The 22,766-nt window shown below is 42.5% G+C and overlaps 2 protein-coding genes across 3 annotated transcripts in view; one reads left to right on the top strand and one right to left on the bottom strand.

Moving 5' to 3' along the window:
- RPN2 (ribophorin II) overlaps window positions 1–1,372 on the bottom strand; it is a 53,127-nt gene extending 51,755 nt beyond the window's left edge. Inside the window, exon 1 of one of the 2 annotated variants that reach the window (XM_067708074.1) lies at window positions 1,142–1,372. In XM_067708074.1, the coding sequence (XP_067564175.1) occupies window positions 1,142–1,154 (13 nt within the window). In that variant the 5' untranslated portion in view covers window positions 1,155–1,372. The remainder of the gene's footprint in view (window positions 1–1,141) is intronic. The other variant, XM_067708075.1, reaches the window with a different exon arrangement.
- MROH8 (maestro heat like repeat family member 8) lies at window positions 1,272–22,652 on the top strand. The gene is given in 11 exon segments (XM_067708510.1): window positions 1,272–1,467; window positions 6,896–7,041; window positions 9,588–9,658; window positions 9,660–9,708; window positions 16,790–16,869; window positions 17,622–17,693; window positions 17,695–17,761; window positions 19,146–19,184; window positions 19,186–19,242; window positions 20,435–20,539; window positions 22,647–22,652. Coding segments are annotated over 11 exon segments (888 nt in total).
- The last annotated feature ends 114 nt before the right edge of the window (window positions 22,653–22,766 follow it).

Here is a 22,766-nt window from a genome sequence, read left to right as displayed (position 1 = left end):
CTCAGAAATAGTTACCTGCCCTAAGACACGTAACTAGGTGAGAACCAAACTGCAGGAGCTCTATTATCCTCAACCTCTCAAATAATGGAGCAGTGAGCTCACTGACTTATTCACTTTTACCTGGGGCAAGTTACTTCCCTTCTCTGATATTCCGTCTGTCAAATGGAAATAATAACAGCACACATTTCCCAAGTTGTTGTGAGACTACATGAGGTTCCATCCTGCACAGTGCCCACTCAATACCTAGCAATATAGTTAAGCTTACTGAGCGCTTACTTAGTGGCGCACTGTTCCACGCTACGCAAGGAGATTATCTTATTTAACACTCACTGTAATTCATGAGGTAGATAACTTTACTAACCTATTTTACAGATGAGAAACTGAGGGGCAGAGAAATTAAGTAACTTGCACAGGGTCACATTAACGAATACGTGGCAGACTCCAAGTCTGTACCGGAGACTCTAACTTCAGGACTCATGCTCTAAGCTCCCAAAGAGAGATGACTGACTGTCTTGCCCCTTTCATTAAAAAGGAAACCATGGTCCAAAAACAGGACGAGGGACTTCCCTGGTGGCGCAGTGGTTAAGACTCTGTGCTCCCAAAGCAGGGGGCCCGGGTTCGCTCCCTGGTCAGAGAACTAGATCCCACATGCATGCCGCAACTAATAGTTCGCATGCCATAACTCAGGACCCTACCTAACGCAACCAAGACCTTGTGCAACCAAATAAATAAGTAAATAAATATTTTTTAAAAAACAGGACGATTTGGCCAAAAGCTCACTCTTACGCCTCCTGGCCCGGAAGCCCGCGCAAGTCAAATGAATGAGTTAAGTCAGCCCGAGCGTTATCCGCGGCCGCGGTCCCTGGCTGGGCCTCGGGGGGACCCGCAGCTCCGCGCCGCACCCGTACCCAACCCCTCCTCCGCGGCAATCCCACCCGCTGGCCAGCCCTTCGTCAGACCCTCGACCCCAAAAGCCCGAGCCCGAGCCCATGCCCAGGCCCATGCCCCTGCCCCGCAGGGTAAGGGGATCCCGCCTAGCCAGCTCCTGCGTGGCGAGCACTAGTATCCTGCGGGCGAGGGCCCACTCGCCAAGGCCTGCGGGCCGCGGGACCCCGTTGTCGAGCCATGCGCAACGCCTCACCCGGCGGAGCCATTCCTCCTAGCAGGTCCCACCTGGGCCCGAGACACAGGCGGACTTCCGCTCGGGTAAGTGGCTCCAAGACTGCGCCGGAGGGGACGCCAGGGATTCGCGGCAGACCCCGCGTGCTAGGATGGGCTCTAGGCACAGGTCAGTCCCCCGCCGTCCCGCTGGGCCGGGTCACTCCCAGCAGCTGCGGCCGGAATTCCAGTCCTCGCGCGCAGAGTGCGCTGCAGTCCTCGAGTACAGGCTCGCTTCCCCCCCGCACCCTGGCCCACTTGGAACCGACCGCCTCGCAACCATCCCATTCCGGGCGCTGCCGGCACGCGGTTGGACGAGGCCTTGGGGGCGGGCCTTATACGCGTCCTCCTGTGATTGGCCTATTGCGCTGTCACTCAGTCGTCTCTCTGCAGCCCGGCCGATTTTAAAGGAATAGGAAGGGTCCGGTGGGGAAGGGCCAGCGATGTTCGAGGGGTTTCGGGTTTTGTTAGAAAATTAAAAATTATGGCAACTTTCTCCAAAGATTGTTTCGGTTCTTAATAACTGACCTACGAGTGATTTTTTAACTGATTTGCACAGCATTTGTATCAGGAGAATATTAGCCCAATTTTACAGACGAAGTAACAGGCTCAAAAAAGGAAGTGACTTATCTAAGAACTCAGTAATAGCTAACTCCGATTATTGGGAGTTTACGGGATAGCCCGACAGTGTACTGAGCACTCCATGTACACTATTTCATTTACTCCTCATTACCATTCTGTGAAATATGCACTATTTGTATTCCCATTTTATAGAGAAGGAAACTGAAATATTTGAACCCGGACAGTCTGACTCCATAATCTGTGCTTTTAACTATTATGAACATATAAAGTATTCACTATGCGATAACTCTTACTATAATTAGTGTCCCGGAAATTATTATCCTAAATAAGGGAGAGTCAGTTCTTTCTATGTCTGGTACTGTGCTGTCGGGTATGGTATACTAGCCATTAAATATGTGGATATTTTAATTTGAATTTAAATTAATTAAAATTAAAAATTCAGTTTGTCAGTTGTACTTACCACATCTCAAGCATTCAGTAGCCACATGTGGCTGGTGGAGATCATGTTGGACCGTGAAGAACTATAGAACATTTCCATTACCACGGAAAATTCTATTGGACAGCACTGATCTAGAATATATAAAGAACTCTTCCAACTCAGTAATAAGACAACCAATGGTGTGCTGAAGCCTCATACTGGCTTGGAGAGTCTACTGTTAAATTTATCAGGAATTTTGATAAACAACAAGGTCCTATTGTATAGCACAAGGAACAGTATTCAATATCCTGTAATAAAACAAAATGGAAAGGAATATGAAAAAGAGTATATATGTATAACTGAATCAGTTCGCTGTACACCAGAAACAAACACAACATTGTAAATTAACTATACTTCAATAAACATATATATAAATAAAACGAATTTTGCAAATTGGTTGTTAAATACAGCTATTTAGAAAAATTAAACTATACGCACTTACAATGAAATAAAGTATATTGAAAACCAAAGTCATCATTTCCTAATTATTTTGCTGTATTTTACCATCATCTGTGTTTTTGTGGTAGCTTATATCTATAATATCTGAATAGTAAAAATCTTATATCATGGTGTGCTACTACAAATCTCTTCCCAGTAACATTAATAGCTGAATTTTGGCTACAATAAGAATATTTACCCCATACAGTCAGCACATGCTACAGACCAGAGCTTGACTTATTGCTTTTTTACTGTGTAAACTTAATGTTGGAGAAAATGTTAATAGAGATTAAACTTAAAAGTATATTGCATCAATCAATTTCACATTGTCAATAGCACAAAAACTTGAGGAAATATTCTTCTCCTGTTTGAAAACTATTATCCCATTCAGAAAAGAAGTCACTTCTGAAGTTTCAGTTACATCTTACTTGTTAATATAAATGAAAATATCAAACTTCAGAACTACACTGCGAGAGTCTTTTTTAAACATTTACCAACATACTTTTGCAAGTAATCCAATAAAAAACATGGGGGCTTCCCTGGTGGCGCAGTGGTTGAGAGTCCGCCTGCCGATGCAGGGAACACAGGTTCGTGCCCTGGTCCGGGAAGATCCCACATGCCGTGGAGTGGCTAGGCCCATGAGCCATGGCCAATGAGCCTGCGCGTCCGGAGCCTGTGCTCCGCAACGGGAGAGGCCACAACAGTGAGAGGACCGTGTACCGCAAAAAAAAAAAAAAAAAAAAAAAAAACATGGGCAAAAGATTTGAGTAGACACTTCATCAAAGATATACAAATAGCAAATAAGCACGTGAAAAGATGACCAACAGCACTGCATATTAAACCACAGTGAAATATTGCTACACATCCACTGGAACGGTTGATAATAAAACGACCAACAATACCAAATATTGGCAATTATGTGGAGCAACTGAAACTCTCATATACTGCTGATAGAAATGTAAAGCATGGGCTTCCCTGGTGGCGCAGTGGTTAAGAATCTGCCTGCCAATATAGGGGACACGGGTTTGAGGCCTGGTCCGGGAAGATCCCACATGCTATGGAGCAACGAAGCCCGTGCGCCACAACTACTGAGTCTGTGCTCTAGAGCCCGAGAGCCATAACTACTGAAGCCCACATGCCTAGAGCCCGTGCTCTGCAACAAGAGAAGCCACCGCAGTGAGAAGCCCGTGCACCGCCATGAAGAGTAGCCCCCACTCGCGGCAACTAGAGAAAGCCCACATGCAGCAATGAAGACCCAACGCAGCCAAAAATAAACAAATGAAATAAATAAATTTTTAAAAAATGAAATGTAAAATGCAACAGGCATTTTGGAAAACAGATTGGCAACTTGCTTTTCATTCACTAATATAGGCTAGACATTCAGCAAATATAGATCTATCCAGTCATTCACTGAATCAATATTTATTGAGCATTGCCATGTGCCAGGCACTATTCTAGTCTCTTAGAATACATTCATGAACAAAACAGCCAAACATACAAACAAGAAAATGAAATAAATTTTTACAGTAAACAAACACAAATGAACTTGGTGATTGTTGGTAATGGTTAAATACTATGAAAAAAATAAATGTGGGGCTGGGGTGGGAAGAAGCTTACTTAATCTAAATTGGTCATCAATAAATGCCTCTCTGAGAAGGAGACATTTAAGCTTGCACTTGAGTGATGAGACAGAAGCAGTCCTGAAAAACTAATTTTTCTAATCCCCTCTTCATCCGTAGGACCTGTAGTCGGGAAGAAGTAGTGGTCCCTTGTGCTTCTGACAACAATTCAGGAAGTGTGGATTTGCAGCTGAGCAACTTAGAGGATATTAAAAAAGGCCCAAGTAGCCTTGAACTTACAGGTGAAAAGGGGAAATATTAGAAAGAGGGAAGGGGCAGGGCAAAGGGAATCTTTTCAAGTCCAGCTCTTGACTATACTTTTTTTTTTTTTGATTTTTTTTTTGACTATACTTTGACAATGAATTTGGTCCCTGACTTTAAGACCTTGGAATATGATTGGCAAAATGAGATAAGATGCATTATTCTAGACATATAGTAATCTAAACTTGGTCCTAAGACAGGTGATACTGAAGACTTGGACAGAGTCTAAGTGCTAGGAGGATTCTGAAAAGGGAAGGGTAGGTGTGGATGGAAGCTGGATGAGACTACAGAATAACTTTCATTTTTTCTACAAACATTTACTGAGAACCAGTTGCTGGGCATACGACAGTGAACAAGACCGACATGGTCTCCGCCCTCATAGAATTTACATTATAGTGCTGCAAAGGACCAAAAAAAGTAAACAGACAATAAATAAAGTAATTACAAGTTTACAGTAAATACTATGAAAAAATTGAACAAGGGGTGAGACAAAAAATAAGGGCGATGGGAACCTACTTTAAACCATGGTTGTCAGAGAACACCTGTCTGAGATGGTGCCGTTTAAAGCTAAAGGAAGCCTCAAGGCCATGAAAGACCAACCCAGGTGAGAAGTAGAGGGAAGAGCATTTCACGTGGGTAGAACAGCATGTGCATGAGACAGCAAAGACTACATTGTGTCTAAGGAACTACATTCATTCACGTGTACATTCATTCAACAAATATTTATTGAAGCCCTACTGTGATCTTAACACTGATCTAGCTGCAGAATAGACACAGTGTACTTACAAACAAATGATTGGAACTCAATATAATGTGCATGATTAAGGGTTGGGGAGGGAGTAGGGAGCAGACAGAGAAAGGTTTATTAGCAGCTAGAAGGATACTTAGCTAATATGGGCAAAGAGGGGATTCAGGAAAGGCATCCTGGAGCTGAGCTCTGATGGATAAGTAGGGGTTAGCTAGGCAAAGAGAGGTAAGGGAAGGTGGGGGACAGGAAGAAGAAACATGCAGGCAGAAGGAATTCCTGTGCAAAGATCAGAGGTGAACGAGAACATGGCTTCTAGTGGACGAGAGGCATGTGGCCGAGAGTAGGAGGAATTTGCAGAAGAGGCTATTCAGGAAACCAAGAAGAGTACAAAAGTAGAGTGGTAGAAACCCTCAGATGATAGGTGTGTTAGGGAGAAACTAGGAAGACTGTTGGCACAATAGGAATAAGGAATTTGGTATTAGAAAATGGAGGAGGCAAGGATGTAAAGCTACATGAAGAGCCACCATAATCACTGTCACTCAGTGAGCAAAAGAATAATATCTGCCAACACTTCGCTAGAGCCGGCTCTGTATCAGCCAAATGAAGAAAGTTTTGTCATCATCCCCATTTTGGAAATGTAGAAATAGGCCCAGAGAAAGTAAGGTCGCACAAGGTCAGAATGCTAGAAAGAGGCAGAACACGGATCCGAGCCAAGGCAGACTCTGGAGCCTGTGCCCAAAGTATATTCCAGGTTGGGAAGGAGGTACCTCAAACACTTACTCTGCAGCCTGCTCCGGTGGGAAGAGATCAGCACCAAGGGCAGCTATAGTTTAAGCTCTAGTCACCACAGGGTCAAAGACTTGAATTTGAATAATAATATCTACAATTTAAGTGCTTACTATGGACCACAGATTGGGATAAGTCTTTTCCCACTTATCTCACTTAATCCTTCCAATAACCCTGTTTTATTGGTATGTATTATCTCACTTAATTATCTCACTTAATCCTTCCAGTAACCCTGTTTTATTGGTGAGGAATCTAAGGTTTCAAGAGGCAAACTAATTTAATAAATGTCACATAACTAGTAAGTGGTAGAGCCAGGATTCAAATTAGTCTCAAACTGAGAGAAGTCCATGCTCTTAACCAGCCTGCTACTGCTCAGTCTTTTTTTTTTTTTTTTTTTTTTGTGGTATGCAGGCCTCTCACTGTTGTGGCCTCTCCCGTTGCGGAGCACAGGCTCCAGACGCGCAGGCTCAGCAGCCATGGCTCACGGGCCCAGCCGCTCCGCGACATGTGGGATCTTCCCAGACCGGGGCACGAACCCGTGTCCCCTGCATCGGCAGGCAGACTCTCAACCACTGCGCCACCAGGGAAGCCCTACTGCTCAGTCTTAAAGGTTTTTGTAGCTTAGGAGGCCCTCAGAGTACATTGAATTTGTAATTGAGAAAACTGAGACTCAAGAGGGGAAGGGACTTGTCCAAGGTTGCAGAGGAAATAGTAAAGGTGAGAACAGGACCTGTCTATCCTGATGTACAGTGGTTCTCCCCACTAAATCATACGACTTCACACAGTACAGAGGCGTCATCCAATGTCTTTCTTCCGGTGTTACAGACTCAGACATCTCGGATATCCCTGGACTCCCTTGGGAATCCCTCACAGACACCTTCAGACACCTGACCCACCAGGGCCCCCTCGATGAGGTAATTGTTGAGAGGCTGATTCAATCCATCCTGGAGTTTTTTAATGGTGAACTAAATGTATGCACAGCAATTCTCTGAGTCATCCAAATTATTCTTCTGTTCCAACACATATTTTAAACATTTATTATATAAATAATTTATAGTGTAGAAGTTATTTATAAAAAAATTTGTAAAATTTATTTATATTTATACTGTCAACTGAAAAAGAAATGCACAGCCTACAAGTTAAGAGTTACGTTTTTTCGGAGGCCTTACTGAGGACTAGAGCCTGGGATGACAGTGTCTCTGACAGCTCTGAGGGACTCTTCCAAAGAAGTAAGGGAGGAGCCAGGATAAGAAGGAGTTTTTGCTGGAAAAAACAAACAAACATGTAGTGAAACATCAAAAGATGACTGCTAATCTCAAAAACAGACATCTCAAGTTTATGATTTTAGTGCTTTTCTACATAGGGGAAGATGTGGGACAGCTGATGGCTTCAGCATCCTTTGTTTACTGAAATGGCAGGTGACATTCTTTGTCCACAGTACTTTTATATTTATTTTTATATTTATAATAAATATATTTACATATTCTTATAAATTATGTTTATACTTATGTTTATAAAAATTATAAATTTCCTATAAAAACAAAGAAAACTGTAATAAAAGTTACAGGTTAATCTTCCCTAATACCCCTCTCCTACGATAACTCCTGTTAACATTTTGGTATATATATTTTCAGACTTTCTTCTGTGCATACAAATGCATGTAATTATAGAAAAACACATGTCAGAGATGGTGGGAGGAAAAAATTTTTCTAGGTCAGTAACTATAGATCTGTATTATCCTACTTAATACAGCATTCCTTGTTTAAGTAAAACACTCGTTCATTCTATGGGAGCACATAACAGAAGAATTTATCTTGACCTAGGGATAAGGGAATGCATTTGTGAGGAAGTAACCCTTGAGGAGCTCAAATCTAAGGAATGAATAGGAGAAACTAGGGGAAGTTAGAATTGGAGGGAGTGTTCCAGAAATAGGAAATGAAATGTTTAACAACCTTGTGGCAGAAAGGAGCAGAGCATGTCTGATGAGCTCAGAGAAGCCTGGTACATCTTAATCACAGTGTCAACGGTGTCTGTCATTTGTCAACAGATACTTAGGTTGTTTCCATATTTACTGTGAATAATGCTGCAGTGAACATGGGAGTGCAGATACCTCTTTATCCAGATTTCATTTCCCTTGAGTGTATATACACAGATGTTTTTGGTTTGTGACAATTCAACAAGCTTTACATTTTCTCTATGTGTAATGCCAATAAAATTTTTTTAAAAAGACTTAAAGCCAGAATGTTGGTCTTCATTTTTGACTTGGATTATTCTTTATACTTCATGTCAGCAGGGCTTTATAAAGGATTTCTTTGTAATTAATAAAGGGGATGGATTGCTGCAGTGAATTAAAAAAAAAAGTCCATTCTGTGCCTTGACCTAAATCCACAGCCAGTCAGGGAAATAGATGAGTAAGAAGGTAATTTTATCAGAGTATCACAAATACCATGTTAGCAATATGCACATGTGGTTTATGGATACACTTAGAAGGATACCTGACCCAGCTTCAGGAGAAAATGCATGATCCAAGTTTTGAAGCATATATAGATTTCAGTCAGTAAACAAAAAGTGTAGAGAATTCAGAAGGTGAAAAGGCCCAGAAGCAAGAAAGGGAAGCATGAAACTTAACTGGGCTAAAGCTCAGAATGCTACCAGGCAAGGCAAAAGATGAATTTGAAGAGGTTGGCTGCCGTCACATTGAGAAGGGCCTTGACCTCCATGAGTGCTGTTGAAAAGAGTTTCAGTAGGGAGTTACCTGATCAAATTTGCATTTTATAAATATGAAACTGGTGATAGCTGGACAAATAGATTGGAAGGGGGCAGAACTGGAGCAGTGTAACCCAATGTTGGCTTGCTATACTAATCCAGGTGAGAGTCAGGCCATTAAAGTCAGCTTCTTGCTATATTTGCTGCTTACTGTCCAGAGAGCTTATCAGTTTATACCACCTACATGCAGGGGAGAAAAGACTGGAAGAAATTTTCTCAAGATATGTAGAATTATTGGTGCCTTTTATTTTCTTCTTTATACTTTATTTTTTCAAAGTTTCTACGACAGATACTGTGTTTATAATCAGAAAAAGAGAATAATACAAAAGATTTTGTTGTTCAAATCAGGACTTGCATTTTAATAGGAAACAAAGACTCAAAATAATGACTTTAATGACATCAGGAGAGCTGGAAGTAATAGCATCAGAGCTCACCTTTAGGACCTTAATCAGACAGCAGTACACAGGGTGGGTAGGTGGGGAAGCAAAGACTAAAGATGGTGAGAGCCATCATGGAGTGCTTGGTAAAAGCTAGCTGAGAGGGAAAATGAGGTCCCAAACCCAGGCACGACCAGTGGACAAGGAATTTTATCCTCTGTAACTTATTCGTTCCTTATGATAAAAAACTAATCTTGGATTGAATGAGATGTCAGTTGTTTAAAACATTCCAAGAAACTTTTCAAAAGCCTTTACAACTATAAAATGAGATTATAATGCATAATTGTGTTTTTATCATTTTTCTACAAACTCAGAGTGAACCTGAGAAGCTGACATTCCTAAGATCTTTGTCTTCTCTCAGCCGAACTTTACCTTATGATGAAACCAGAGTCATTCATTCTCAGCCACATAGTAGACATTGTGCATATGCCAAATGTAAGTATTGTGACCTTATCACAAATTATCGGGACCATGCAAATTCAGTGACTTGGCTAACAAATTTTAGTGGCTTTACCTATATTATCAATTCCCTCAACCTCTTCTCATATCAGTATCTCTGCATAGAGGAGAAATACTCAGGGTACTCCACAAATATAGTCACCCTTGAAAACCAATTGAAAGAGGAGCAGAAAGGCGAGCAACAGCATTTAAATTTCTCAGTAAGGGGCTTCCCTGGTGGCGCAGTCGTTGAGAGTCCGCCTGCCGATGCAGGGGACGCGGGTTCGTGCCCCAGTCCGGGAAGATCCCACATGCCGCGGAGCGGCTAGGCCCGTGAGCCATGGCTGCTGAACCTGCACGTCCAGAGCCTGTGCTCCGCAACGGGAGAGGCCACAACAGTGAGAGGCCCGCGTACCGCAAAAAAAAAAAAAAAAAAAAATTTCTCAGTAAGAACAATGCTGCATAATCAAGCAGTACTTTTGAGGCAGACTCTAATCAAATGCCTAGGTTCAAGTGCGGTTCTGCCTCTTTCTAGCTGTGTGAATTTGGGAAATTACTTAACTCCTCAGTGCCTCAGTTTCCTCAACTATAAAATGAGAATAGCTGTATCTACTTCACAGAGCTGTTGAGAGCATTATATAAATAAATGTAAGCCACATAACACGGTACCTAACACATATTTTGCATTTGAGTAACATGATTGTATCTTTTTTATTATTGTATTTTGTCCTATTTGCACTTAACTCCAGCCACACTCTGCCACTAACTCATTCATTCATTGCCTTATTAAGCACTTGACAGTTCCAGGCAGTGTCCTGGGAATTGGGGCGACAAAGACATAATCCCTGTTCCTGCAGCCAATCAATTGTCACAGGGACTGTAACAAAAGTTTAAATAGGTATAGTAAGGGCACAGAGGAATAGGTATGTGAGTGGTCACTTCCATGTCAAAGGATCCAGAAGGCCTTTAGAAACGAGGTGATGCACTTCGGCAAGCACTTAACTTTTTTTTTAATCGTTTTTTAAAATTATTTATTTGTTTGTTTATTTATTAGCTATGTCAGGTCTTAGTTGCAGCACGCGGGATCTTCATTGAGGCATGTGGGATCTTTCACTGAGGCATACGGGCTTCTCTAATTGTGGCGTGTGAGTTTTCTCTCTCTAGTTGTGGCGCACGGGCTCCAGAGTGCGTGGGCTCTGTAGTTAAGGCACACAGGCTCAGTAGTTGTGGCGCACTGGCTTAGTTGCCCCGCAGCATGTGGGATCTTAGTTCCCCGAACAGGGATTGGACCTGCGTCCCCTGCATTGGAAGGCAGATTCTTTACCACTGGACCACCGGGGAAGTCCTGAACTTAGCTTTTTGATGCTTTGGTTTTCTTTTCTGTGTAATGTTCCCTTCAGTTTCTCTAGAGCTGTAAAATTCTGAATCTGAGATTTCTTATACACTTCAGAAAAATGAGCAGCTCACTTTCAACCCACAGATCTGTAAGGCTGATTACACTGATGGTTAGTTTTCAGAATTGAAGGTTAACCAGCTAACAGGTTTGTTAAGCAATAGACTGTATCAAAGATCTTCTGTACACAGAACACTGTGGTGCTTTGAAAAGGATACAAATTTCCTGGAAGTGTAATTCCTTGCCCTCCAAGAGTTTACAATTAGTTTGGAAGTGACTACACCCGATAAATAGGTTGAGAATGATTCCAAGAATACATCAAGGAGAACAGAACGATATAATGCAGATTAGAGAATGAGTGCAGATTTCTGCTTGGCTCTACTCCATGGAAAGAGGATTCTACAAAGCCATACAACTCAGCCAAAATGGCATGATTCCAAAGTCCCACTTCCACAAGAATTGGCAGCAGTGGGTTGCCACATGGTTCAACCAACCAGCTCAGAAGATCCACAAGGAAGTCTCAGACAACGAAAGCACACTGAATTTCCCCATGCTCTGCACCTGGACCTCTCCAGCGGGTAAAATACCCACTGTCAGGTATCAACCAAAGTTTGGTCGGGCAAGGGGTTCAGCCTAGAAGAATTAAAGATAGTTGGTGTCCATGAGAAAATTGCATGGATCATTGCATGATCGTTCAAGTCTGTAGCGTCCCTGCAAGACCGTGTGCAGGGGCTAAATGAGTGCTGCTCCCAAGAACCAAGAGGAGAGGCAGTTCTGCTGAGGAGACAGCCAGGGCCATCATAAAGAGAGAAGAATTTTAAGGCATTTGCCAGTCTTCTCATGACCCATCCCAGTGCATGGCTCTTCAATATCCACATTAAAAGAGCTGAGAACAGAATGTGGAAAGGAAGGGGGAAAAATGTTACAGCACTTCGCCAAAGGAGATTTATAAATACGCGCATGAAGGAACTTCCCTGGCGGTCCAGTGGGAAACACTCCACGCTCCCAACGCAGGGGGCCCAGGTTCAATCCCTGGTCGGGGAACTAGATCCCGCATGCATGCCGCAACTAAGAGTCCGCATGCCGCAACTAAGAGTTCGCATGCCACAACTAAAGATCCCTCATGCCTCAACAAAGATCCCACGTGCCTCAACTAAGACCTGCAGCAGCCTAAATAAATATATAAATAAGCACATGAAAACATGCTCCATCATCATGATTAGGGAAAAGCAAATTAAAACCACAATGAGATTCAACTATACACCCACCAGAATGGCTAAAATAAAAAGAAAGGTAAATGTTGGTGAGGAGGATATGGCACAACTAAAACTCCCATACACTGCTGATAGGAATTTAAATGGCACAACCATTTTGGAAAATAGTTTGGCAGTTTCTTACAAAGTCAAATATATACTTACCATATGACCCAGCAATTCCATTCCTAGGTAAAATGAAGCATATGTCCATGCAAAGACCTGTACACCAGTGTTTCATAGCCATTCTATTTGGAATAACTAAACACTGGAAACAGCCCAAAGGTCCATGAACAGATGAGAGGATAAACAAATTTTGGTATATCCATATAATGGAATACTACTCAGCAATGAAAGGGAATGAACTATTAATACATTGTACAACTTGGATGAATCTCAAAATAATTATACTGAGTGAAAGAAGCCAGATAGAAGAGGATATACTTTGTGATTCCATTTATATAAAAGTCTAGAAAATTTAGGCTTATAGTGACATTATATCAGTGGTTTCCTGAAGGTAGGAGTAGAGTGGTTCAGGCAGGAGGGAGAATTTACAAGGTAACACAAGAGAACTTTGGGGAGTGATCCATATCTTGATTGTGGTGATGATTTCATGCGTGCATACTTATGTCCAAAATCATCAAAGTATACACTTTAAATATGTACAGTTTATTGTATGTCTGTTACCTCAAAATCAGAAAAGATGCAAACAGTATTTTGAGAACTTTAACAGAAAAGAGAAGAACTACAATGACAACTGGGATATAAAGTAATGACAAGATTTGAGTAAATTAATCCAGATAGATCTTCTGATCTAAGGCTCAAAGGATGTGATGAATAGGGTTGAGAGAAGGAATCAGTGAGTAGGGGCTTTGATTGGTAAATTAATACCTGGTTATGCAAGGCCAGGGTTGTACATCCTGAAATATGGCAGAATGGCCAGGGGTGTGGTTTTTAGGTGCTGTTGTTAGCTAACAGTAGACACAGGCACCGGTACTACTGTTACAGAATTTTAATGTAGCCAGACTTGTCCTTAGTGCCTCTTAATTCTCCTCTGCCAGCTTGGGGCTCTACCCTAATTCTGCATTGAGGTCCTCCACCAAACCCTACCACCATGTTGTTGTTTGGTAAATAGTTAAATGGTGCACTCAGCATTGAAGAGTCACTGTGTTACTCGGACACTGAGGCAGGAAATGGATGAGAATGATGTTTCAGGAAGACTCTTCAGTGATACGAATAATAAATGCTGAAGGAGTTCAGAGGACAGACAGTTTACAGTGGACTGAACTGATATGAAAATAATCTGTCCAGTTGGCCTAAAGCAGAAGGTGTTTGAGCTCCCTGAAGCAGAAGGATGGAGAAGAAAGGGAGCTATAGGAATCAAAAGACACAACTTCTAGTTCTAGTTCTGTCAAGCACAACCTGTGTGATCTTAGACAAATCACTTTGCTTCTCTGAACCTCTAGCTCCACCCAGAAAATGGAGATAGTAATATCTGTATGGCTTTCATTAAGAAATTTGAGACAAATGTCTCATTTTATTGATTGGTAAAGATTCTTCTTGAGGCAAGCAACAAAAATCAACTCTGGCTCACTTGAGTTAGAAACAAAAGGATGCTGGGATATCTCCCTTAGAGTCTAAGGAAGATGTTTAACAATCAAGCCTCTAAAGGAGTCTGTTCCAGGACACCTCCAGGAATTTCAAAGGCAGGGGCTGATCTGCCATCACTATGACCCTAACCTCTGGCAGCTCCCAGTCTGTGTCTGTCACTCTGTAATTCCAAATTCTGGGAGAGAGAGTCTGATTGGCCCAGACTGGGTCACTTCTCCACTCCTGCATCAATCAAGTGCGTCTGAGGGCAGCACTGTATAGTGATGACATGACTTCTGGGCATCCCTCCCTGTGTATTAGAGGCAGTTCCCAGAGAAGGGGTGATTGATTGCTATGACCTGGAGAGTCACCTCCCAGGAGGTCCCTGCCACACAAATACTTTACAATCAAAAAATAGCCTCTCAACTTCTGATTCCCCACAGTAGTTAGCATAATTGTGAATATCTAATAAGCCATTCATACCTAACTGATTAAAAAAAGAAAACAAAAGGCATACTGAGTGAAGTAAGTCAGAGAAAGACAAATATCATATGATATCGCTTATATATGGAATCTAAAAAAAGGGTACAAATGAACTTATTTACAAAACAGAAGTAGAATCACAGATATAAAAAACAAACTTATGGTTACCAGGGGGTGGGGGGCAGGGATAAACTGGGAGATTGGGATTGACATATACACACTACTATATATAAAATAGGTAACTAATAAGGACCTACTGTATAGCACAGGGAACTCTACTCAATACTCTGTAATGACCTATATGGGAAAAGAATCTAAAAAAGAGGAGATATATGTACATGTATAACTGATTCATTTTGCTGTATACCTGAAACTAACACAACATTGTAAATCAACTACACTCCAATAAAAATTAAAAAGAAAACAAAAGATTATTCTGACAGAAGTGGTCAAGTAGATTGAAGTCAGAAAGAATTGCAGGCCTGGTGGTTTAGCTAAGATGTACTGCCTTCATCCACATGTGAGGAGTATGGCTACAGGAATGGAGAATCAGAATCTGTGCAGAGCAGGGAGGAACTATCACTGTGATTGATTGGATGTGGGGAATAAATAAAGGAGTCATAAATCATCTATCTTATGAGCCCTGGGAAAGGGCACCATCAACAGCAATTGAAGGCAGAGAATGTATGTCCTTTGGACTGGGACAATAATGAGCTCACCTTTTAACAGCAAAATGCCAGGTTGTAGCTGTGATCTTAGTGGCGATGCCCTTGAGATGACTAAATTTGGGTGACTAGAGGCCTGTCAGGCTGAAGGCAGAGTCTTATGCTTTATCCCTTCCAGACTATAAAACCATAAAAATAAGTAAGCTCCGTGAGGAAATAAGGAAGAAAAGCAAGCAGGCCACCTGCAAGGTCTGACCAGAGTTGGGAAGTGAGGAGAGAAAGAGAAAACTCAGAAAGGGGCTCAAAAGAAAACCCGGTAATGTTTGCTGAGCACTGCCTCCTGGGCACCCTCCTAAGTTCCAAATGAGGTCTTTTTGGTGGCAGGTAAGAGAAATCTACTAGAGGCAGCTGAAACACAAAAGGGGAGATTTGTTCTTAGGTTAACTGAGTATTCCCTAGAATCCTGTGATAGGAAGAGCAGCCTGCTCCAGGAAGGGAATGAAACCAGAAAAAAAAATTTCTGCTCATTGAGACCTTTCCATCTCTTATCTTTGCTCCTTTGCATGCATTTCCAACTCCCTCCCTCTCCCTCCCTCCCTTCCCCTCCTTCTCCCCTTTCCTCTCTTTCTCCCCTTTCCCTCTCTCCTTTCCTCTCTCTCTCTCTCTCTCTCTCTCTCTCTCTGTTGCCAAAATTTGTTCTCTCAGTTCCCCTGTCCGTAGGGCAGTGTTCCCAAATTTTAAGTTGTCTCCTTTTAATAGACCAGCCAAACTGAGATTGAGGCTCCTTGTCTCAGTTCCAGATTCCTGAGAGACAGAATCTAGTGGACCTTGGTGTGTACTCCTAGACAGATGAGTTGTGGTTAGTGGGACACAATGACTTAGCAGAAATGTGGCTGTGAGATGCCCATTCCTGATGGCCAAGGGCAGTTTCCAGAGAGGCTGGGTAGACAATCCAGTAAGGCGGCCACTACAACCATTTACATTTGCTCTTCACATCAACTCCTGAGCTGTAGCTCATCTCCTCCATACAGATAAGGAAACTCAGGCACAGAGAAGTTAAATACTACACACAGGGTCACACAGAGTGAGAGGCAGAGCCAGTGCTCAAACCCAAGTGTGTCCAGCTCCAAAGCCTCTGTTTTTCCTATCACTCTGCAGGTTTATTCAGCCGTGCAAAGCTACTTTTTCTCTGCCAGTTTGGAATTTGGAACGTTGTTCCTTTTCTGGGACAACTAACTTAGAATAATATTAGGCACTAGAGGAGAAATGGCTGGTGTAGTAGAAAGAGGAGTTAGGATTCCTAAACTGGAAATAATCACTAGTAATGAAAATAATGACTAACAGACACTATCACAGTTACTGTGGGCCACTGGGTATTTTGAATTAGCTCATTTAATTCTCACAACCAACCCATGAAGGTAAGTAGTACTGTTATCTCGTTTTACAGGTAAGGAAACTGAGGTACAAGGAGGTTACATAAATTGTATCAGCTCAAACAGCTAGTAAGAGGCAGAGCCAGGCCCCAGGAACTAAACTAGCCTGGCCACGGTCCTGCTGCCAGTCCTGTGAAGCCCAGGAGCAGGGCCTGCCGAAGGACCTGCCATTGTTCTTGCAAGCCATCCATGTCTCCTGTCATCTGGCCTAATGGCTTGGCCCATTTCCGACTCTCTAAAGTTCTTTCCCTCTCATTGCAGACGCTGGTGGAGAAGGAGCCCCTGCATTCTCTCTTCAGCCCTGTGCGCTAGGAGATCTTTGTCACTATCACTAACTTCAGGTGATGCCCATATGCCCCCTACACGTGCATCCTGGTTCCTCGTTCAGGGTCAATACCAGAGCCAACAGATGTGTTTCATATTTTTAACTTCTGAAAACTATTTAGATAAGGAAGGGGAAGCCAAATCCAAGTTTTTACGTAAGAACTTGGATTTCATTTGTTCTACCATCTATATCTCAAAGACCCACTGGAACCTCTGTGGAGTTCAGTTTTGTCCAGAGTATATTCAGTGGAAAGTTATTCGCATATATGCATCCTAACAGTAGAGGCCCATGGCCTGAGAAATTTGGAAGGGCTGCCTGCTGTTTACCTCTCTTAGAGATTAGTACTGCACATTAACTGACTAAAGGTCCCAAGAAGTCCTCTAGTTAAAAGGTTTTGAGACTTGGGTCAGCCCACCCAAACTAACAAGCATTCAGCAGAACACACTTTGGAAGATCATGGTTGACTATACCAGACTGTAGCAGCTTCCCTCTGTGCTTGAATTGGAGGAAAGCCTGAAAGATGTCACTCTGGTGACGTCTTGTGGATGGAGGGGGAAAGGGGACAAGGGTGGAGGCTCTGAGCCTGAAACTCTTCCTCTAACCTTTTGCAAGATTGGTTTAGACAGAATGACAAACATGCCGTTTATCTGCTCCATCAGGATGATACACCATTCAGTCTCTCCTTCCCTTTTGGGTTACTTGGATTCCTGCTTATCAACTTCAAACCAAACTCCTCCAGTTTGCTATTCCCAATCTGTCTTTTCTTAGTTACCAAGATGTCTATTTGCTGTTTGGCTCTGAAGAGCGAGCTGACCTGTTCAGTCTTGTCATCAAAAGTGTAATTGCCCTCTGTAACGACTCTTACCCAGCTGCAGGAAATCATGCCAGGTGGATCCTACAACTCTGAGGTAGCTCACACCTTGCTTTAGTAACTTGCCATCCACAAGGTCAGCTGATGCTGACCTTTTGAAAGTGCATTTGATTTTTTGGAACTAGCCAAAAAACCATTTAAGCCAAGTCTGGTGAATAAAATAAGTGGTTAAATTAAATAGCTTTTTTATTCCACTTTATTTTATTCTTATTTCTTCTTCCCTTCATTCCTTCTTTCCCTACTTTTGGCTTTAAAATAAGGTAGGAAGGACTTATAATAAGGTGGTTCAGTGGCTAACACTCCGCGCTCCCAACGCAGGGGGCCCAGGTTCGATCCATGGTCAGGGAACTAGATCCCACATGCCACAACTAAGAGTTCGCGTGCCGCAACTAAAGATCCTGCATGCCGCAACTAAAAGATCCCACATGCCGCAACTAAGACCCGGAGCAGCCAAAAAAATAAATATTTAAAATAAGGTGGGAGTGTTCATATGCTTAGCAGATATATAGGGTTATCATGTACTGATACCAAGCATCATGACAGGCAGCAGAAATACAGCAATACGCTGTCTCATCAGGGAGCTTACCTCCTAGTGCAGAGATACAAACTACTAATAAATAAATATAATATTAGGTGGTAAGAAATACTATGAAAAAATAAAACAGGGAAAGAGGAGGATACATAGTACTGTGTTTGGGAGGCACAGGGGCTTTTTTTTTTTTTTTTTTTCTCGGTACTCAGGCCTCTCAGTGTTGTGGCCTCTCCCGTTGCGGAGCACAGGCTCCAGACGCGCAGGCTCAGCAGCCATGGCTCACGGGCCCAGCCGCTCCGCGGCATGTGGGATCCTCCCGGACCGGGGCACGAACCCACGTCCCCTGCATCGGCAGGCGGACTCTCAACCACTGCGCTACCAGGGAAGCCCAGGGGCTTTTTTTTTTTTACATAAGGTGGCCAGAGAAAGCCTTCCTGATGAGATGACAGCTGCAGAGAGAGGGCGTGAATATCTCTGGAAGAGAAGATTTTAGGCAGAAAGAAGAGGAAAGAAGTGCAAAGGCCTGGATTTCCTTCTGCAGCTGGTAAACTGGAAGGTGAAGCAACTGCCCAAGGAGACTTTGTTCCCCTAGGTTTCAAAGTGTCAGAAAGACTCACAAGTCAAACTTTGAAAGTATTTTGATGACCCATAAGTAATTTCTCAAATGTAGTTAGAGTCAGTTAACTGTGTTCCCAGTAAGGCTGAGGTATCCATTTGAAATGAAGATTTATTGTTTCATCTCAGGTCACACACTGCCTGCTAGTACTGTACTCAAAAGTCCTTCACCTCTGAGTAAAGTCGAAGATAACAAGGAGAGCCTTACAAGTGTACAGTGTTGGGGAACTTCACAGGGTGGGGGGCGGTCCTCACTAACCCTGTGCCTTTGCACTGTCTCTACAGGCAGACGTTTCAGGCGTTCTCTGAGATAGCTCCAGAGTTTGGTGATAAAAGACCCACATTTGAAAAATCTTGACATCATTTTTAAGGTAAACAGGATATCAGGAGAGAACAGGAAACTATTGCTACTAACTGGTGAAAGTGGAAGAAGAAAATATGGAAGGATGAAGTTTCAGGAGACAGCATAATAGTTGAGTATCAGCTGTCCATTTTGAGTCAGACTTGGGCTCAAATTCTGACTCCCTGCCATTCATCGGCTATACATTCACAAGGAATTTAATCTCTCAGTCTTTTCACCTTTAAATGGAGATAACAGTTACTATGAGTGTTGAATAAATGGCCTTCAATAAATGATTTAAGTGGTTGCTATAATTATTCCTTAAATTATTATTGCTTATTATTATAGAAGGGTTTCAATCAGTGACCAGGAGAACAGTCAGCCTCGTGAGTGAGTAAATAGGCAGCTGGCTACCATGCGAGATTCAAAGGTTGTTAATAACCACCTGCCCTCACCTGTACCCGTTCCAGTAGCTGCCATTCCACCAATAGGGATTTATTCATTGGAGTGCATTCACTGCAGTTCAAGCATCTTGCTCACTTTGCCCTTCTTAAGATGCAAATATTCCAGAAAGGGATAACCCTTTAAACTATTATTAATAATTTGTGCCTTTACACAGGTGGACATTTGTCTTTGCCACACCAACCTTAACGTTATTTCTCATTCCTCTTCTATTTATATATCAACACTCCAGCCAGATTGGGTTTCTCTCCTTTATCTGGTTGTGTCTTGTACTTTCCTGTCCTGGCAGCTTAATACAAGCCGTTTCTTCTACCTGAAATGCCACCCTCTTTATGAAGCTCCCGCTCATGAATATTATTTCCTCCATGAATCCTTCCCTGTTTCAGGCAGATGCAATTTCCCATCCTCAGAGTTCCTTTACAGCACATCATTAATTTTATTTCTCTCCAAAGTAGATTTCAGAAGGCTAAAAACATACAGAAGAATAGAATAAATAATTGAAGAAAGGTGGATGAAGGGAAAATAAGTCTAGACAATAAGCCCCTGTAGAAGCCTGACCACCTGATGGCCTAGATCTTTGTGCCTTGTTTGTCATCCCACTACTTTCATTTGCAACCAAAACTGGTTTATCATTTAGGAAGATATTTTCAGACATAGTAGTGACATGTGGGACTTCTCCCTCCACACTTTCTTCCAAAAGAATATAGGTGTTATCCCAGATCATCCTGATAAACCATTCAGGCTCCCTTTATTTTTCGCAGCACATGGACCCCTGGTTACAGTCAGTCAAAGACCATGAGCGGGAACAGGCCACAGCCAGCATGGCTCAAGTTCTGAAGTGTTTATCCAGAAATCTCAGCCTGAAGGTAAGCAGCCCTTTAGTTGAGGATGAAGGATCCAGAGCCATCCTTTTATTGCCTATTTCCCCTCCTGTTTATGACTCCCCAAACTGGTGACTTCTTGGTGCTTACATAATAGCCCTTAGCATTATTCACATATCTGCTCCTCTCCCATAACTGAACAGCTTGAGGCCAGCTACTGTGTTTATTAATCTTGCATCCTCATGGGGATGCACAAGAGCTGGTACATAACAACAGAGTATACGTTTTCATATGAATGCGTAAATAAATGTAACCTGAAAATATCTGAGCGCCTTCAGTGGCCTAGTCTCTGTGCATTGCTTTTTTTTTTTTATGTATCTATTTTATTTATTTATTTTTGGCTGTGTGGGGTCCTCGTTGCTGTACACGGGCTTTCTCTAGTTGCGGCGAGCAGGGGCTACTCTTCGTTCAGGTGTACAGGCTTCTCACTGCGGTGGCTTCTCTTGTTGCAGAGCATGGGCTCTAGGCGCGTGGGCTTCAGTAGTTGTGGCACATGGGCTCAGTAGTTGCAGCTCGCGGGCTTAGTTGCTCCCCGGCACGTGGGATCTTCCCGGACCAGGGCTTGAACCCGTGCCCCCTGCATTGGCAGGTGGATTCTTAACCACTGTGCCACCAGGGAAGCCCTCTGTGCACTGTTATATTTGAAGTAGTAAAGTCCAGCAGGCAAATATAAGTGTGTGAATCAATTTAAATATCTCCCAGCATCAGATCAGCTCAGTGCTTTGTGACCACCTGGAGGGGTGGGATAGGGAGGGTGGGAGGGAGACGCAACAGGGAGGAGATATGCAGATATATGTATACATATAGCTGATTCACTTTGTTATAAAGCAGAAACTAACACACCATTGTAAAGCAATTATACTCCAATAAAGATGTTAAAATAAATAAATAAATATCTCCCAGCACCTCAAAGAAAATGGTTCTATTGTACCTCTCTTTAAATCCCCTCATTTCCCTCTTTCACTCTCTCACTTCTCACTTGTTCTGAATCTTCTCCCATAACTCCCAAAAAGAATTCCCCAAAACTAGGATCCTCCCTCCTAATCTGTTCCTTTTTTCATCCGCAAATCTCTTTCTTCTTTCTCCAGTAGATCTTCTAGGCACTGGAGCCTCTTCTGTTCTCTATCCATCATTTCTCCAATCTGCATAATAAGGCCCAGGAACTGGAAGAGAAGTTGGGGGGTAGGAATACCAGGTCTTTATGCCAGAATTCCTTAGAGAATTTGCCCTTGATATAAATATTCTAACAGTCATGTTTAAAAGGACAGCATTCCACTAACTTTCTTATTTCTCCCATTGAAAGCATATCCAAACTTTCCACCTCCTATTGAAGCTCAGTCCCTCAAACTATGCTACTTCCCTTTTTCTCTGTTTAGTCAGTGATAGCAAGTGACTTGTGGCTATCACTGACTACCTTATTCTGTCCTCACTGACTATTCTATTGTTAACAACAATGCCTCCTTCTTCCTCAACCTCTAATTTTGGCTGCAGATTAAAGACAAGAGTTTCAAAAGACTCCTTCCTATACATAATCTCTCTCTAGGCCCTGCAGATCTTCCTTAACATTTTCTTCCCGGGGAGAATTGCTAATATAAGGGTGCTTAACTTAGGTGCCATTGGGGTCTGTGAACATCTAGAAAGTTGTATGCAGAATTTTGTGTGGTGCAGTCCGAGGAAGGTCCATAGTTTTTCTTAAATCGACTTTATTGAGTTATAATTTATATATTAAAATTTATATACAATGAAATCCACCTAATGTAAGTGTATAGTTTTTTGCGGAGCACAGGCTCCGGACGCGCAGGCTCAGCGGCCATGGCTCACGGGCCCAGCCGCTCTGCAACATGTGGGATCTTCCCGGACCGGGGCACAAACCCGTGTCCCCTGCATCGGCAGGCGGACTCTCAACCACTGCGCCACCAGGGAAGCCCCAAGTGTATAGTTTTGACAAATGTATATTCTCTGGGTCACCTACTCTTTTTATATTCTCAAATAAACCTAAAACGATAAAGAATTGAAAAAGAGAACACTAAAGAGCTACTTAGTGGTCAGACTAAAAACATAATTCTCCAATAACCTTTTCTGTCTTAATAAGGTTTGAGATTTTTTAATATTATGAATATAGGCTCAGTATAGAAAGTTAAAAATTTTAAAACTAGAAGGAAGAGAAACTATCTTGTCATCTGGAGATAGCCCCGTTAACATTTTTATTTAT

Source organism: Pseudorca crassidens, chromosome 15 (genome assembly GCF_039906515.1).
Source record: "Pseudorca crassidens isolate mPseCra1 chromosome 15, mPseCra1.hap1, whole genome shotgun sequence".
In the NCBI taxonomy this organism is placed as follows: domain Eukaryota; kingdom Metazoa; phylum Chordata; class Mammalia; order Artiodactyla; family Delphinidae; genus Pseudorca; species Pseudorca crassidens.
Note: the sequence above shows the minus strand (reverse complement) of the source record. Positions and strands in the feature narration are given on the sequence as shown.